Genomic DNA, 17,418 nt, shown 5'->3' on the forward strand with positions numbered 1-17,418 from the left:
CATCTCTATGACTCTAAAATCTAAGTACTGTATATTCAACAGTTTTTACAAAATTATATTTGCGGTATAGTTTCTAATCATTATTTCGAATAGTTTCAAGAGACAGAATTCTACAAGGATGGACTAGAAGGAAAAAATGGCAGTTAGCCAACAGATTGAAAAAGCCTACATAACATCTACTGTGCAGGCAACAGTTGGAGTAAAGTGAGCCTTTCTCTCTGGTGCAGTCCCAGTTTTGGCTCTGCCCTTTCCTGTATTATAGGGGTCAGCTAGGTGGTGGGTGGAAAGGTGATGGCCTAGCCATCTCTAATTTCTTTCCTGAAGTTGTCTAATATGACAAACAATCCTCTTTTGTTCTTGAAAATTGAAATAAAAAGGGCAGATCAGCTGGTTGTTCAAGTGACCTCAATTTGAAGTGTCCAATAAGCTGTGCACATTATGCAATTTGTGGTAGAAGTTTCAATCGATGGACTCTTATAGTGATGGTAGTGTCCCTACCTCTAGGCCAAACTAAAATAATCAGAAAGTTCAATTTCTGGGCATTTGTGGCACTGAGATAGTGGCACTGTTCCTCCCTCTGAGCCAGGAGAACTGGGTTCAAGCCCCATTTACTCTAGAGGTTATCAGTAACATCTCTGAAGAGGTTAATTAGAAAATATCAAGAATCTTCAACTGAACTAATCAGGCCGCTTACTGGCAAAGGGTGGGCATTTTGGATTAACAATGACATTTAAAAAATGGGCAAAGCAAATTTGAATAACAAAAGAAACTCCAAGACTTTACTGAATACAGACCTATAGCAAACATTTTAATGTTTACATACTTACCTAGCTCTTATAATAACATTATTTATCATTTTGAGTTTATCTAAAGCAGACTACAAGAACAGCTAACTGAACAGCAAATTAAATCAGGTGATACAAATAAATGTAAAAAATAGACTAACTTTACCAGTTTGTTGCGTTACAAGAGTGAAATTTTCTGATGAAATATCAGTTAAAACTTACCACAGGTGAAGGTTCACTTTTTCCACATTGTCCATTTACTTTTCCATTTACTTCTGTGCACTTCACATGCAATGTCCTGCCTTCAATGAAAGCCAAATAGTCTTTATATGTATATAATGGACCTGCTAGGATACCCATGAAATTACAGTTGTAGCTTAAGTATTCCAGTAGACTTGGCATGGTTCTGAAATTCAGAATCAGGAAAAACAAAAGCTGAATAGCAGTGAGCAAACCCATATTTATCCCTACACAATACTTTCAACAACTTCAATAAAGGAAACTCAATATTTTCTTAAAGCTGAATGAATATTAAATAAGATTCTTTCAGTAAAAACTGGTGGGTGGAAAGAAGCATGCCGAATACAAAGCTGACAAGTTGAGAATCTTGTAAAGAATGTAAGTTTTATATTTCTAAAAATTTCAGAATTTTTCAAGTTTAATTTCATATCAAACTAGCTACATTTGGGTCACATCATTTGCAGTATAACAGTTCTTGCCAAGAAATTTTGTTTGGAAAATCCAAAATGTGAACTTTCAGATTAATCAAATTGTGCCAGCACCTACAAAAGGAAGAGATTAAGGCAGTATGAAACTCTAATGAAATTTAAAAACAGTTTAAGAAGATACAAATTCAAATCAAGAATGTACAATGCTAGGTATATAGAGGGATAATTTTTAATCTTCCTCAGCACGTTTTAATAGAGAAGAAGTGTTTGGTATCTCAGTTACATGAGCAAGAGTCATAAATGGTCACACTAAATTTATCCATTTTACTGGTGCAGGATTGGGTATTAGCTGGAATAGGCCACTACCCCTAGAAACAGTTTGGAGGTGGGTACAGAGGTAGCCGAAAACTGGCTGCTGGTTAAAAAGCATTCTTCTATTCTCCAGACATAATCCCAATTGTTTTATTCAATATTCAGACCTTGAGCTTTCACCTTTCTACCCACTCCCCGTTCATGCCAACGCTCAACAACCTATGCCTTCACCCACATCCAATGGCCTCTCCTATCCTCCATTCCCATCACCGTTGTTAAACTACCCAAAATTTTTACTGCTATCCTTCTTGGAAAGTCATGCACTCCACCAACTTCCAATGGCCCCTCCCTACAAAGTGCTATGATTTTCTATAGACATAGGCACATTCACACAAATATAGAACCAATGAATCCTGTAGGAACAAATGGCATGTGTGGAAAAGCTTGTCTAGTCATTTATATATTTCTTTAATCAAACTTTTTCTTATGTGTGTAGTTTCAACAGTCTAATGAAAAGCAGCTTTTCTCAGATTTTTATTTTGTCAATTACTCAGTTATTTACACAAGATAAACAGGTAAGTAAAATGCTTGTACATTCTTTTGATTTTTAAAAAAATGTCAGGTTTATTGGCTCCTTTATGTCATATAAAAAGCATCACACTTTTTAAGGATCCTGAAGAGTTTCTTTTTAAAGGTTTTCCACACTTGCCATTGGTTACTACAGTGGTTCTACACAGAGTGCATACTGGATGAATGGGCATGCAAGTGCGATGAGTTGGTGTGGGCACTGGATGGTTGGGAGATGTGGGTAAGATACTTTGAAGAATCTCTTTCAAAAAAGAATTCTCTCTTTTCAGACTATGGCCCATGACAGCTGAAGGGTGATGCACAAAGCCTTCAAATAGTTGGCCTGGTTCAACAAAACTTACAGGGAGGAATTTTGGAGATATCTACCCCAAAATGGAGGCAAGCAGATACAGGATCAGGATGTGGGCTCACTAATCCATAAACATTTTGCAGTGCTGGGAATCAGGGTAATTTTAAATGTTTTCAGATAACAGAATTCACCAATTCCATGAAAACCCAACACGGTGATCCTACATCAAATCTACCAAGCAGAGATTGTTATATTTCCAGGAATATCACACCAAACAAATGTATTCCATCCGTATTAAAGATGTTCAAAATTGATGTGTTTAATCTCAAACATTTGAACGGCATTAACCTCTCTTTTCTCTAACTTTTTTTGTAGCTATCATGAAAACCTATGGGATTTCAGAGCTACTTTCAAAGCTAGGTATTGCATCTTGCGGGAAAAAAATCCAATACACTTTTACTGACTCCCTGCATGGATAGCAGGACTATTAATAGATGGTGTGGGCAAAGACATCCTTTTCCAGGGCCTTTTAGGTACTCCTTTCTCATAAAGCCAACTTCACAAAACTCAGACACAACTTCAATCAACCCATTCCCTTTCTTATTCTTTAGATTAAGATCACCTAATAAAAAAAAAACTATTCCCCTTATCGGGATATTTCCTGTTCGGGTTAGCACCACCACTGACAACTTTGAAAACTGTAATTCTGGATTGTCGAAGAGCTGTCAGCTTGAACTCAAATAATATGTTTATCACCAATGAAAAAAATGGTAACATTAAAAAGAGCTTTTTAAAATATGCAAGCTACTGAAATTCAACCAGGGGAAAAAAAAAAATCAGCAGAACTAGAAATAGGAGCTGAGACACACAGACAGCTGCTGCTCTTTTTCATCAAACATTCATGATTCTTTACCTTGACACGAATTCAGTTACAAAGAAACAGCTACCAATAGTGTAGCACAGGCTAATATTGAATTCCTAATTTTCCCAACATTCTCAAATTCTAAACACGTGCTGATTCAGGGCTTCCATTGGAAGGGGAGGGAGATTCAGTAGTCTTGTCAATGATGCATATAGGACTGGGAGAAAAGATTTGCTTAGGGATGAGCAGTTCAGCTAAAATTTTAAAAAGACAAAAAGAAATCTCGATTACTACCCGAGGTACAAGTGAACAATAACAGGATAAATTACAGTTGAATGTATGGTTCAAAAGATTGGTATAGGAAAAATTGGTATCTCTGGCATCAATATTGACAAAAACTGGAGCTGTACTGTTGGGACAAACGTATGAACCATACTGGGACCAATTTTCTGGTATGTTAGACATCTAGGCCATGTTCTTGACTACATCAGCACAACAGAATCTCAGGTCACGTAGGGATGTAAAATAATAAATCTGGGGTTCCTAGCTTCATCCACATCCCAAGAACAAGTTGTTGGTGGTGGAAGAAATGAGAATAGCTTTGCTAACCTGGAGCTCTGAAAACCAGTCAAAAACTATTTTTCCATTTTAATTATGATTGGTCCTTGGATGATATGCACGATTTGCTCACAAATGTAGCTGTAATCACAAAATTCTGACCTAAGAAAATGAAGCACTTTTTGAACAGAATTGCACAAGAGTACACACTAGTTTATGGTAATGATTCACCCTCAAAATACAGGAAACTGCAAATGAAATTTATAATCAAGTCAATATAAAGTACCTGTTGCAACACTTATTGTTTTCCAGCAGTAAAAGGTTATCAACGTATAAGTGTTTTTTAAACAGGTTGAATTCAAACAGCATTCAGGTTCAAATAATGAGCTTCCTAATTTGTTTTTTGAGGCAAAGATGATCATCTTTATGATCAAAAATGTTGAGGAGGCTTTGGTGTATATGTAGACTAGGCCAATCTGCACCAGAAAGCTCTGCCATAAGTAGGACAGGATATCACAAACAATTCTGGATGAGTTGCTGATCCTGCGTTTTATCTCCTTGCATTTTCTCTCTGCCTTAGGTATGGTGATTGCTTGCAACAGTTCCTTTCACTCCTGTGACAACACACCCCCTGATAGAAGCTTGCTATGGAGGATTTACTTTGACAATTGAGCATAAGTGTTCTTCACTACATGATCGGCCCAACTCAGTTCTGGAAGTCTTCATATGGTGTAAATTGTTAGCATGCAAGTTCATGTTAGCACTGGAGTCTGTCACTTTGTCCTATTTTTTTAAAAAATTCACTCATGGGAAAGAGAGTATCGCTGACTGGCCAGCATTCGTAGCTCATCTCTAGTAGCCCTTGAGAAGTTGGTAGTGAGCTGCCTTCTTGAACTATTGCAGTCCATGTGCTACAAGTAGATGTACAATGCTGTTAGGGAAGGAATTCTTGGACTTTGACCCAACAATTGTAAAGGAAGGACAATATATTTCTGAATTCATTGAGTGGCTTGGAGGGGAACTTGTAAATAGTGGTGTTCTCATGGGTCTGTTGCTCTTGTCCTTCCAGCTGGAAGTGGTCATGAGTTTAGAAGGCTCCGTCTAAGAATCTTTGATGTATTTCTGCATTGTATATTGTAGACTGTAGCAGCAGTGTGTGTTGAGTGTCAATGGTGGAGTGAGTGGATATTTTGAGGTGTGGTGCCAAAAACAAAAATGCTGCCTTGTCCTGAATGGTGTTGGAGCTGTACTCACCAAGCAACTGGGGAGTATTCCATCACACTCTCGATTTGTGCCTTGTAGATAGTGGACTTGCTTTGGGGATTCAGTGTTGAGTTACTTGCTGCAGTATTCCAAACCTCTGACTTGCTCTTGTAGACAGTATATTTTATATGGCTAGTCCAGTTGAGTTTCTGGTCAGTGGTAACCCCTAAGATATTGTTTGTATGGTAACATCATTGAATGTCAAAAAGGTCAGTGGCACGAATGTTACTTGTCACTTGTCAGCCCAAGCTTGGACATTGTCCAGGTCTTAATGCATCTAATATGGACCGCTTCAGTATCTGAAGAGTCATGAATGGTGTTGCACAATCAGCAAACATTCCCATTTCTGACCTTATGATGGAGAGAAAGTCAATGATGAAGCAGCTGAAGATGGTTGGGCCTAGGATACCTGATGTTCAGAAACTTCTGAAGACAGTTCAAGTACAATTCCAGTGAACAGACAAAAAAAACGAGAAATGCCAAAACCTGGCTGGCTGTATAAATGGGAGGAGAGAAAGAAGAAAACAAAAACTAAAGGCAAGATAAAAATTCTGCACCACTATCTGTACGTTGGTCTAAACTGTGAGCTTATTCGTAATATATTTTTATGATTCAGTAAAGCAGAATCATGCATAAATGAAAATATATGCAGACAACTCAGCTTTTCTTCAGTATTTGAAGAAAATTATTAATTTAAGCAACTGCAGCGCTAGGACAGTGAAATCATTTTAACGTATTTTAAACAAACACTCTTATGTGACTGTTCAAATCGGATACCAGTGGCATACATATTCCACCCGGACCTTAAGTTCACCTGGACCATCTCAGACACCTCCCTCCCATTCCTGGACCTCTCCCATCTCCATCAATGGTGATAGATTGACATCTTCTACAATCACACAGACTCCCATAGCTACTTGGACTACACTTCCTCCCACCCTGCCTCCTGTAAAAAGGCCATTCCCTTATTCCCAAATCCTCCACCACATCTGCTCCCAGGAGGAACAATTCCACCACAGAACACATCAGATGGCTTCTTTATTCAAAGACCGCAATTTCCCCTCCCACGTGGTCGACAATGCCTTCCAGTGCATCTCATCCACTTCCTGCACCTCCGCCCTAGAACCCTACCCCTCCAACCGCAACAAGGACAGAAAACCCCAGTCCTCACCTTCCACCCCACCAACCTCCATATACATTGCATCATCCTTCACCATTTCCGCTACCTACAAATGACCCCACCACCGGAGATATAATTTCCCTCCCTCCCCTATCCACTTTCCTTAAAGACCATTCCCTCCGTGGTTCTCGTCGGGTCCACACTCCCCAACAACCCACCCTCCCAGCACCTTCCTCTGCCAGTGCAGGAATTGCAAAACCTGCACCCACACCTCCGTCCAAGGCCCCAGAGGAGCCTTCCACATCCATCAGAGTTTTACCTGCACCCCAACACATTATTTACTGTATCCGTTGCTCCCAATGTGGTCTCCCACTTGCAGGATGATTCAGAGAACATCCCCGGGACACCTGCACCAACAAACCCCACCGCCCCGTGGCCGAACACTTCAACTCCCCCTCCCACTCCACCAAGGACATGCAAGTCCTGGGCCTCCTCCATCACCACACACTAACCACCTGATCCCTGGAGAAAGAATGCCTTACCTTTCACTTGGGACCCTCCAACCACATAGTATCAATGTGGATTTCAACAGTTTCCTCATTTCTCCTCCTCCCACCTTATCCTAGTTCCAACCTTCCAAATCAGCACCACCCTCGTGACCTGTCAATCTTCCATCCCACGTATCTGCCCCACCCTCCTCTCTGACCTATCACCATTACCCCCACCTCAGTCGACCTATCACACTCTCATCTACCTTCTCCCAGTCCCACACCCCTCATTTATGCCTTCTTCCCCTCGGCTCCCTTCCTTCATTCCTGATGAAGGGCTCTTGCCCAAAACATCAATTCTCCTGCTCCTCGGATGCTGCCTGACCTGCTGCGCTTTTCCAGCACCACAGTCTCGACTCTGATCTCCAGCATCTGCATCACTTTCTTCATATCTTATTGCACACCTATGAATTAGAATCAATGCATAATTTCTCTTGTTGGGCATTAAGTGTGAAACATCACTTACAGCAAGATATGCATAGGTTCCCTATATGTTGTAAGAGATAGTAACTATTCTGGCAAAGGAACCATGCATATTTCATAACCAACATTAACAATAGTTGCTCAAAACTGGAAAAACTAGTACTGCAGCCACTTACCGAACAGCTAAGGATTTTTGAACCGGTGTCAGATGCTCTTCTTTTCTTGCCATTCCTAAGACAGATGTAGATGAGCTAATTAACAAAGAAACACTTGACACCCATTAATATCAGTGCATGATAGAGACAAAAACAATCCAAGACAACTCTCGAAATATTAAAGTCATATAAAATATACATTTGACCAGAATTTCATGGATCATGCTTATATTAAAAAGTGTGACAATTATATCAGTATTTACATCGATCTTGCTGAAAAATAACATATCAATATTCCTGCAAATGGCATTAACATATGCAAGAACATTTTTTAAAAATGTAAAAAACAAAATTCACATATATTCAGGGCCCAAGAAAATTGCAGAACATAGCCATCCTGCTTCTTTAAAGCCCTCTTCATACGAAAACCATGAAAACTAAAAACTGAATCAAACGGTCTTAGGTGCAATCAAGAACCAGGCACAATTCTCACTGCACATTGTAGTTCAAGTTAAAATTAAATTACATTTTGAATATTCACAAATTTCCCATACCCCAGCACAATTGTGCTGCCCAGTTTTGCTCTTCTTTACAGGGGAAGAAATGTTAGAATACAGAAATGGGAATATGGTGACATTTTATTTTAAAAGCTGGAAATAAAGAGGAGTTTTTGTTCATGAGAAAGACGAACAATACTGATCTAGTTGCTCAGTTAAAAATCACACAACACCAGGTTATAGTCCAGCAGGTTTACCTGGAAGCAGCCAATTAAACCTGTTGGACTATAACCTGGTGTTGTGTGATTTTTAAACTTTGTACACCCCAGTCCAACACCGGCATCTCCAAATCAGATGTAGTTGCTGGTTTCATTGGTATACAGTAGTCAACATTTCAGGGATTTAATTTTTATTTAAAACATGTAGAAATTTCTCAAATCTGCCCTTATTAACCCTACTGGTATCAACAAAAGATGGTCAATTTGAAAACCTCCTCAGTAAGCAGATAGTCATAAATTTCAGACATTGCTGGAAAAACTCAGCTGGTTTGTTAGCATTTGTGGAGAGAAATCAGAATTAACATTTCAGGTCCAGTGACCCTTCTTCAGAACACCGGACCCAACTTTAGAACCCGGGTCACTGAACCTGAAATGTCACTGAACCCGGGTCACTGAACCTGCTTTCTCTCCACAGGAGGGAAATCTCTACAGTGGTGATTTTCAATAACTCCTGTACATACTCAAGAGGCTCAGGGGCTCCCAGATGAGGTCTTGAAATGAAACATCTGGGTGGCATTCAATCAACACCCAAATGCTGAATGGTAGATGGTTGCTGCAGGTTTGAAAATGTTTAAATTTTGGTGGTGATCAGCACCAGGACCAAAGCTGCATACTAAAATTCAAACAGATTTGTGTCATTAACACAGTACCTAATTTCAAGTGATTTTTTCAAATAAGTAACAATGCAAGACTGAGAAAACTTAACAGTTGCAACTCCTTGCTGACAAGCACGGCACCTGGGTTTTCTTCAGTGCCAGCAAGGCAATACATGGACCCAACATCTTGGCCTCCATCTGATGTGGAGTCAGGATGGAACCATTTTAAGCTACATAGAAAACATCAGTTTCCAATGGAGAGAACACTTCAAAAGAACTCCTAAATGGGGACACAATCACCAATGACGACAGGTTTGAGGAAATCCCCAACTCCCCAAAGATGATCTTGCACTTTGACCTTGTGTGCCAGATGTTGAAGCTGCCATTAGACACAAAGACAACTGAAAAGCCACAGGAGTCGAAGGGATTCCAGCAGAGATTTTCAAACTTGAAGAAGCACAGCTTGGTCGTCATCTCCATCAACTGCTCCTGAAAATCTGGGACAAAGAAGAAATCCCTGCTCACCATTTTCCACCATTTTCAAGAAAGGAGACAAATTGGGCTGCTGTGAGAACCACTGAGGAATCTTTCTACTCTCCATCACTGCTGGGCTTTCAAGGAAAATGCCAGGAACACCAACCACTCTACACAGTCTTCAAACTGACCAAGGCTTTTGGAAAGTGCTATAGAAGACCATGTCAAATTTGTGTTGCAGACGTTTCATCCCCTGTCTAGGTGACATCCTCAGTGCTTGGGAGCCTCCTGTGAAGCGCTTCTGTGATCTTTCCTCCGGCATTTGTAGTGGTTTGAATCTGCCGCTTCCAGTTGTCAGTTCCAGCTGTCCGTTGCAGTGGTCGGTATATTGGGTCCAGGTCGATGTGCTTATTGATTGAATCTGTGGATGAGTGCCATGCCTCTAGGAATTCCCTGGTTGTTCTCGGTTTGGCTTGTCCTATAATAGTAGTGTTGTCCCAGTCGAATTCATGTTGTTTGTCATCTGCGCATGTGGCTAAGGATAGCTGGTCATGTCATTTCGTGGCTAGTTGGTGTTCATGGATGCGGATCGTTAGCTGTCTTCCTGTTTGTCCTATGTAGTGTTTTGTGCAGTCCTTGCATGGGATTTTGTACTCTACATTGGTTTTGCTCATGCTGGGTATCGGGTCCTTTGTCCTGGTGAGTTGTTGTCTGAGAGTGCTGTTGGTTTGTGTGCTGTTATGAGTCCTAGTGGTCGCAATAGTCTGGCTGTCAGTTCGGAAATGTTCTTGATGTATGGTAGTGTGGCTAGTCCTTTGGGTTGCGGCATGTCCTCGTTCCGTTGTCTTTCCCTTAGGCATCTGTTGATGAAATTGCGCGGGTATCCGTTTTTGGCGAATACATTGTATAGGTGTTCTTCTTCCTCTTTTTGCAGTTCTGGTGTACTGCAGTGTGTTGTGGCCCTTTTGAATAGTGTCTTGATGCAACTTCATTTGTGTGTGTTAGGGTGGTTGCTTTCGTAGTTCAGGACTTGGTCTGTGTGTGTGGCTTTGCTGTATACCTTTGTGGTGAATTCTCCATTATACTGTCCTATAACACTATTATAGGACAAGCCAAACAGAGAACAGCCAGGGAATTCCTAGAGGCATGGCACTCATCCACAGATTCAATCAATAAGCACATCGACCTGGACCCAATATACCGTCCACTGCAATGGACAGCTGGAACTGACAACCGGAAGTGGCAGATTCAAACCACTACAAATGTCGGAGGAAAGATCACAGAAGCGCTTCACAGGAGGCTCCCAAGCACTGAGGATGTCACCTAGACAGGGGACGTATGCAACACAAATTCCCAGCTCGGCGAACAGAACCACAACAACGAGCACCTGAGCTACAAATCTTCTCACAAACTTTGAAACATGTCAAAGGCTGGCTGTCCAGTGAAATTCATCAACATCCTCAATCTCCTCCATGGCAAGATGCTGGCAATGATCCTCACCAACAATATGACAGAATCCTTTGAGGTCAAGCAGGGAAGTGTGTCATCAGCCCCAAGATTTTTCCTATTGTCATGTGCAGAGGATGGGAGCTCCAACTGCCAAAGTTAATCATTTTTGCCCAGCTCAAGGAAGGCACTTGAATGAGAGAAAAATAATAGAAGGATTTCAAAGACTCCCTAAAGACTTCCCTCAAGGTATGCAACATCGGTCATTCAGAAGAAACCAACTTAGAGCAAATACCTTTACAAAAGGGACAATTCTTTGACAACACCCACCAAAAAGAGGAAATACAGAAAAGGAACTTGAAAAAGGATTTAAGGGACAAGGACCAATTCCACTTCCTGGAAACACTTGTTGAACGTATGATCAGAGATGCAGCTCGAGGATTGGGCTCATCAGCGACACAAGAGCACATAGAACCCATGAATAGTGGTACAGAGTTTCCTAGGAGGACAATCATACTCTTTAGCAAATGACTGCGCATGACCTTCTCGGACTTCAGTTTTAAAACAAACATCCTTTCACCAAACAATCACTCCTATATGAAGGGAATCAATTGTGGACTTTTATTCCCCACAAAAGGCTAAACTACTGATAGTGCTGATGAGAGTGAAATGTAGCTAAAGCTTATCATTTTGCATTCATCAGAACCAACAAGAACACCAAATTTCACACTACCACACACAGTCATTTTTTTTTTAAACAGTGCAGGAGAGAAGAGGAATGTTGGTTGGTCAAAATATTTCCCTGGAGAAAGCAACAGGAAAAAAGAGGCATAAGGCTCGAACATCTTCCTTCCGTTTGCAGACGACAGATTCTAGAAGATGGTTTAGATCTCTTGTAGTGTAAACAAACCCATGTTTTGAGCTACAGAATCTTAAATTGGTTTTCAGTACAGTTATTTGTGCATTCAGACTTGTTCAGCCAGTGACACCCAACTGAGCAATCAAATTTCACAGTAAGCATTGCTTTTGATTTTGCAACCATAGGCTGCCTAACTGCAGTCTCAGTCAAGCTCAAAATGTAGCTCACTTGTACATGTTTGAAGCAACATACATTCATACACAGGAATCCATTCTCTGTAAAAAGGAAAACTTTCAAATCTTTTAGCTTAGAATTATCAGAGAGCTCAGAATGTAAAGTTGCCTATTACCTTCCTGATTTGGAGGTGCTGGTGTTGGACTGGGGTGGACAAAGTTAAAAATCACAAACCACCAGGTTATAGTCCAAAAGGTTTTTTTGGAAGCATTAGCTTTCGGAGCACTGCTCTTTCATCAGATGGTTGTGGAGAACAAGACCATAAGACATACAATTTATAGCAAAAGCGTTACAGTGTCATCAAGCTGTAATGATATATTAAATACATTCAGATTAAGTCTTTCATCTTTTAGAATGGCATAGGTTAGTTCCAGTTCTTCAATATGTAAACCTCAGAACTCATTTTAAGTTACGTTCTCAAAATAGCTTTCGCTTTCCTCACAATTAGGTGCCATCTCAGCCCAGAATGCCTTAAAAGGTGGAGGTTAAAGTCTGTCTGTGTCCAAATGTTGAGTGAGACTGGTTCTAAAGTAGGACTTACAGAATCTTACATGGACCTATACAGTTTTTGAGCAAAGTAAAATGTAATTCTGCAAATATAAATTCACCCCATAAACTCCTGTGTGCGCGTGCAGGAGAGACAGTGTGAGTGATTGAGTGTGCACATGCATGCGTGAGTGCATATGAATGTGTGTAAGCTTGGTCAAGTATGTGTGAGAATGTGATGGGTATAAGCCTGTAAGATGGTGCATGCGTGGATGAGTGTGCAGGGGCTGCATGTGTGCTTATGAGAGAGTGCTTGTGTGGGGTCTGCATGAGTAACAGAGTATGTAAGTGTGTATGCGCGCATGCACGAGAGAGAGAGAGAGAGAGAGAGAGAGAGAGAGAGAGAGAGAGAGAGAGAGAGAGAGAGAGAGAGAGAGAGAGAGAGAGAGAGAGAGAGAGAGCGAGAGAGCATAGTATAGTGGGGTCACCTGTAGTGAGACATGAACCCAAGGTCCCGGTTGGAGGCCATACCCATGGGTATCAAACTTGGCTATCAGCCTCTGCTTGGTCACTTTGCGTTGTTGCTTGTCCCAAAGTCCACCTTGGAGAAAGATCACCCGAAGGTCCGAGACTGAATGTCCCGGACTGCTGCAGTGTTCCCTGACTAGGAGGGAACACTCCTGACTGGCGATTGTTGTGCTGTGTCCATTCATCCATTGTTGTAGCATCTGCTTGGTCTCGCCAATGTACCATGCCTCAGGGCAACCTTGCGTGCAGTGTGAGATAGACAACATTGGCCAAGTCACAAGAATACCTACTGCATACATCGTGGTTGGTGTACCCACATGTAATGGTGATATGCGTGTCAACACTCTGACACATCTTGCAGTGGCTGCCGTGACAGGGTTGCACGGTTTTGTGGTCCATGTTGTCCTGAAGGCTGGGCAGTTTGCTGCGAACAATGAGTTTAAGGTTTGGTGGTTGTTTAAAAGGAGGGAAGTGGAGGCATGGGGAAGTCCTTAGGGAGGTGCGCATCCTCATCGATAAGATGTTCTTCGCAGCCTGCAACATGGGATAGTTTTTCGGCTCCCAGGAAGTACTGGACAATGAGGGGTACCCTAATCGGTTGCAGCCAACATCTGTCTCCTGAGGTCATTATGGTTTCTCGCTGTGGCCCATCAGAATTGGCGGTCAATGAATTGAGTGTCGTATCCTGTTCTTATAAGGGCATCCTTGAGCACTTTCAGGTGTCTATCATATTCCTCATCTGAGCAGACATTACTTTCCCAATTGCAATGCCTTGGCCAACAAGAAACAATTTGCCAACCAATCAGTACGCTCTTTCCTTTTAGGATAAGATGTTGTAATCATTTGAAATTTGACATTCTTGCGTTTGTCAGCCTGAACGCAAGATGAAAAGCTTCAACCAAAATCTGAATATTTCAGCGAAGTGCCACATGTTAAGATTTTGAGTCCTGGTGCTGCACAATTAGGGAAATGGAATGCCATTTCTGAAGAGATGCAATATAAATGCAGCGACTTTATATTCTGTTCCTAAGTCCGTAACTGGCAGAGATTTGAGCACTGTGTTTGATAAGCCAAAAAAGAAGTTTTGTCAGACCACTTCAGGGAAAAAAACCCACAAATGATAGAGGAAATTAATACAAACCAAAATGTCACTAAATACTAATCAGAAATAAGCAATTTCCTTTGCAACAACATAGCACTCTTGACCTTGTGACTACCTGAGGTCAAAGATTTTCAGGAATGTCCAAGACACTGTTTGGAATCAAGTGTGTGACTCTGCGTCATTATAGATTCATAGAGACGTACAGCACTAAAACAGACCCTTCGGTCCAACTTGTCCCTGCCGACCAGATATCTTAAAATAATCTAGTCCCATTTGCCAGCACATGGCCCATATCTCTCTAAACCCTTCCTATTCACATACCCATCCAGATGCCTTTGAAATGCTGTAAATATACCAGCCTCCAATATTTCCATATACATACTACCCTCTGCATGAAAAGGTTGCCCCTTAGGTCCCTTTTAAACTTTTCCCCTCTCATCCTAAACCTATACCCACTAGTTCTGGACTCCCCCAATCCAGGGAAAAGACGTTGCTCTATTCCCATCACACTTCCAAATATAGGTACAAAAACAGAAGTTACTGGAAAAGCTCAGCAGGTCTGGCAGCATCTATGAACAGAAATCAGAGTTAACATTTAGGGTCTGGTGACCTTTCCTCCCACCTGATAGTAGCTAGGAAATATCAGTTTATATGCAGGAGATAGTGGGAGGAGGGTGTAAGGAGTAAATGGTAGGTAGGGATAGAGCCCAAAGAGAGAGAAGAACAATTGGAGAAACAAAGGAGTGAATAATGATTTGATTTGGAGGGTAAATAACTGTTAATGGAGACAGTTAGTGGCTAACAATAGGTAGCGTGAAATGGCAGACTGTGTGATAACAAAGCCTGCTGTGTGTGTGGGAGTGGACTTTACAGGGAGCAGGATGCGATGTATAGTTCAGGTAGCTGTGGGATTAGGTGGATTTTCAGTGAATATTAGTGCCACCCTCCCCCCACCCCACCACCACAGCCCCACTCCTCAATATCTGAGGGCCCAAACATATCTTCCACGTGAAGCAGCCCTCGTCCTACATTTCACACAACCTAATTTACTGCATTTGCTGCTCATAATGTCATCTCCTCTATATTGGAGAAATGAAGGATAAAGTGGATGACCACTTCATAGAACATCCCCGTTCTGCCCTCAAACAAAAAGGCCCTGTGTGCTTCCACTTCAACACCACCCTGTTCGCTGGCCAACATCTCTGTATGAGGCTTGCTGCAGTGCTCCAGCAAAGCTCAGCACTATCTAAAAGAACACCATCTCACTTTCCTCTTGGGAACCCTGCAGCCCTGCGGACACAATATAGAGTTCAATAATTTTAGGGCTTGAATGCTCCCATGGCCTAGCCCCCGAGCACCGCTCCCCTCCCCCACCAGCCCAAGGAGAGAACTAATAAATTAGGTTTCAGAAATAATTTAAATTTTATGAATGATTTGTAATTTAAATGCAAATATTTTCCTATCTAACTAACAAGACCAACGTTAAACATTCAAAAGAATTATGCCAGAAGGGTGGATTTGGAAAATTGCCTCAATATAGCCGAGAGTACTCATTATTTAAATTTTTCCAAGTTTTGCTTCTCAATTCTTCCAAATTACAAAGCACAACTCAAAATATTAAAAGCCACACTCCCACCAGGCATAGTTAACAAAGCAAAGCAATGTGAAAAATTAATGGACAAATCAAATATTTTGCATTTAAGTACAAGAATGATTGCTATTAAAGAATGCACATACACCCATGTTCCCTTCCTTCTCACCATCCAAATAAACTATTTATGGCATTTATACAGAATGAATAATGCAGAAGCTTAAAACCCTTTGGGAGCAAGCAAAAGACACCAATTCACCAATAAAAAGTTTCATTCAAAATAAGTTTTTCAGAAGGGTTATTCAAGGCAATGAGAAAAAAGAAATTTACAAAGTTGCAGAAAGTAGGACATAATTGGCTGAATGTTTTGCCACTCAGCTGGATAAAGAAAGGCTTGTATTTGTACAAAAATGAAAATCATCAACTTGTATTGATTTTCAGCACAGCAATATATAGAGTTATAGAGATGTACAGCATGGAAACAGACCCTTCGGTCCAACCCGTCCATTCCAACCAGATATCCCAACCCAATCTAGTCCCACCTGCAAGCAACCGGCCTTCCTATTCACATACTAATCCAAATGCCTCTTAACTGTTGCAATTGTACCAGCCTCCACCACTTCCTCTGGCAGCTTATTCCATACACATACCACCCTCTGTGTGAAAAAGTTGCCCTGTAGGTCTCTTTTATATCTTTCCCCTCTCACAATAAACCTATGCCCTCTAGTTCTGGACTCCCCGACCCCTGGGAAAAGACTTTGCCTATTTACCCTATCCATGCCCCTCATGATTTTGTAAACCTCTATAAAAAGGTCACCCCCTCAGCCTCTGATGCTCCAGGGAAAACAGCCCATGAATTTACTGCACAACATGGTGTGATTCCTTTTTCCTTTAAACTTACCAATATATATTCGTGACATACAATGTAAATGTCTATAGCTCTCCCTATAGCTCAAATCCTCCAACTCTGACAACATCCTTGTAAATCTTTTCTGAACCCTTTCAAGTTTCACAACATCTTTCCGATAGGAAGGAGACCAGAATTGCACGCAATATTCCAACAGGGGCCTAACCAATATCCTCGAGGAGAAAGTGAGGTCTGCAGATGCTGGAGATCAAAGTTGAAACTTTATTGCTGGAACAGCACAGCAGGTCAGGCAGCATCCAGGGAACAGGAGATTCGACGTTTCGGGCACAGGCCCTTCTTCCTGAAGAAGGGCGTGTGCCCGAAACGTCGAATCTCCTGTTCCCTGGATGCTGCCTGACCTGCTGTGCTGTTCCAGCAATAAAGTTTCAACCCTAACCAATATCCTGTACAGCCACAACATGACCTCCCGACTCCTGTACTCAATACTCCCAATAAAGAAAAGCATGCCAAACGCCTTCTTCACTATCCTATCTACCTGCAACTCCACTTTCAAGGAACTATGAACCTGCACTCCAAGGTCTGAAGATATTTAATAGCAATATGTCAGAAAAATAATTGACACAAGTCATCTGGAAAAAGAACCAAAGCTTCAATCAAAACATTTGGTTTTAAGGAGCATCCTGAAGAGGAGGGAAGCATAGACAGGTAGAGGTAAATTCCAGATCATATAGGGAAGACATTTGAAAGGATGCTTGCCAATGTTGTGATGATCAGGAAAGCACAAAATACAAAAATTGAAGCAATGCAGAGATCTTGGAGACATGGATACCTGAAAGAGCTACAGTGTATATAACGTTTCTGCTGCTGCATGAACTGGAGTTCAGCGCA

At 41.3% G+C, this 17,418-nt stretch overlaps 1 protein-coding gene across 4 annotated transcripts in view; it reads right to left on the reverse strand.

Moving 5' to 3' along the window:
• Positions 1 to 17,418, reverse strand: part of LOC122541510 (membrane-bound glycerophospholipid O-acyltransferase 2-like) — a 127,553-nt gene that overhangs the window by 18,445 nt on the left and 91,690 nt on the right. For all 4 annotated transcript variants that reach the window (XM_043678334.2, XM_087977896.1, XM_087977900.1 and 1 more), the window contains exons 6-7: positions 7,593 to 7,647; positions 1,008 to 1,191 (exon numbers count right to left, since the gene is read on the reverse strand). In XM_043678334.2, the coding sequence (XP_043534269.1) occupies positions 1,008 to 1,191; positions 7,593 to 7,647 (239 nt within the window). The remainder of the gene's footprint in view (positions 1 to 1,007; positions 1,192 to 7,592; positions 7,648 to 17,418) is intronic.

The sequence above is a fragment of the Chiloscyllium plagiosum genome, unplaced genomic scaffold (genome assembly GCF_037043375.1).
Source record: "Chiloscyllium plagiosum isolate Xiang-an unplaced genomic scaffold, Cpla_swu_hap1 HiC_scaffold_3, whole genome shotgun sequence".
In the NCBI taxonomy this organism is placed as follows: Eukaryota; Metazoa; Chordata; class Chondrichthyes; order Orectolobiformes; family Hemiscylliidae; genus Chiloscyllium; species Chiloscyllium plagiosum.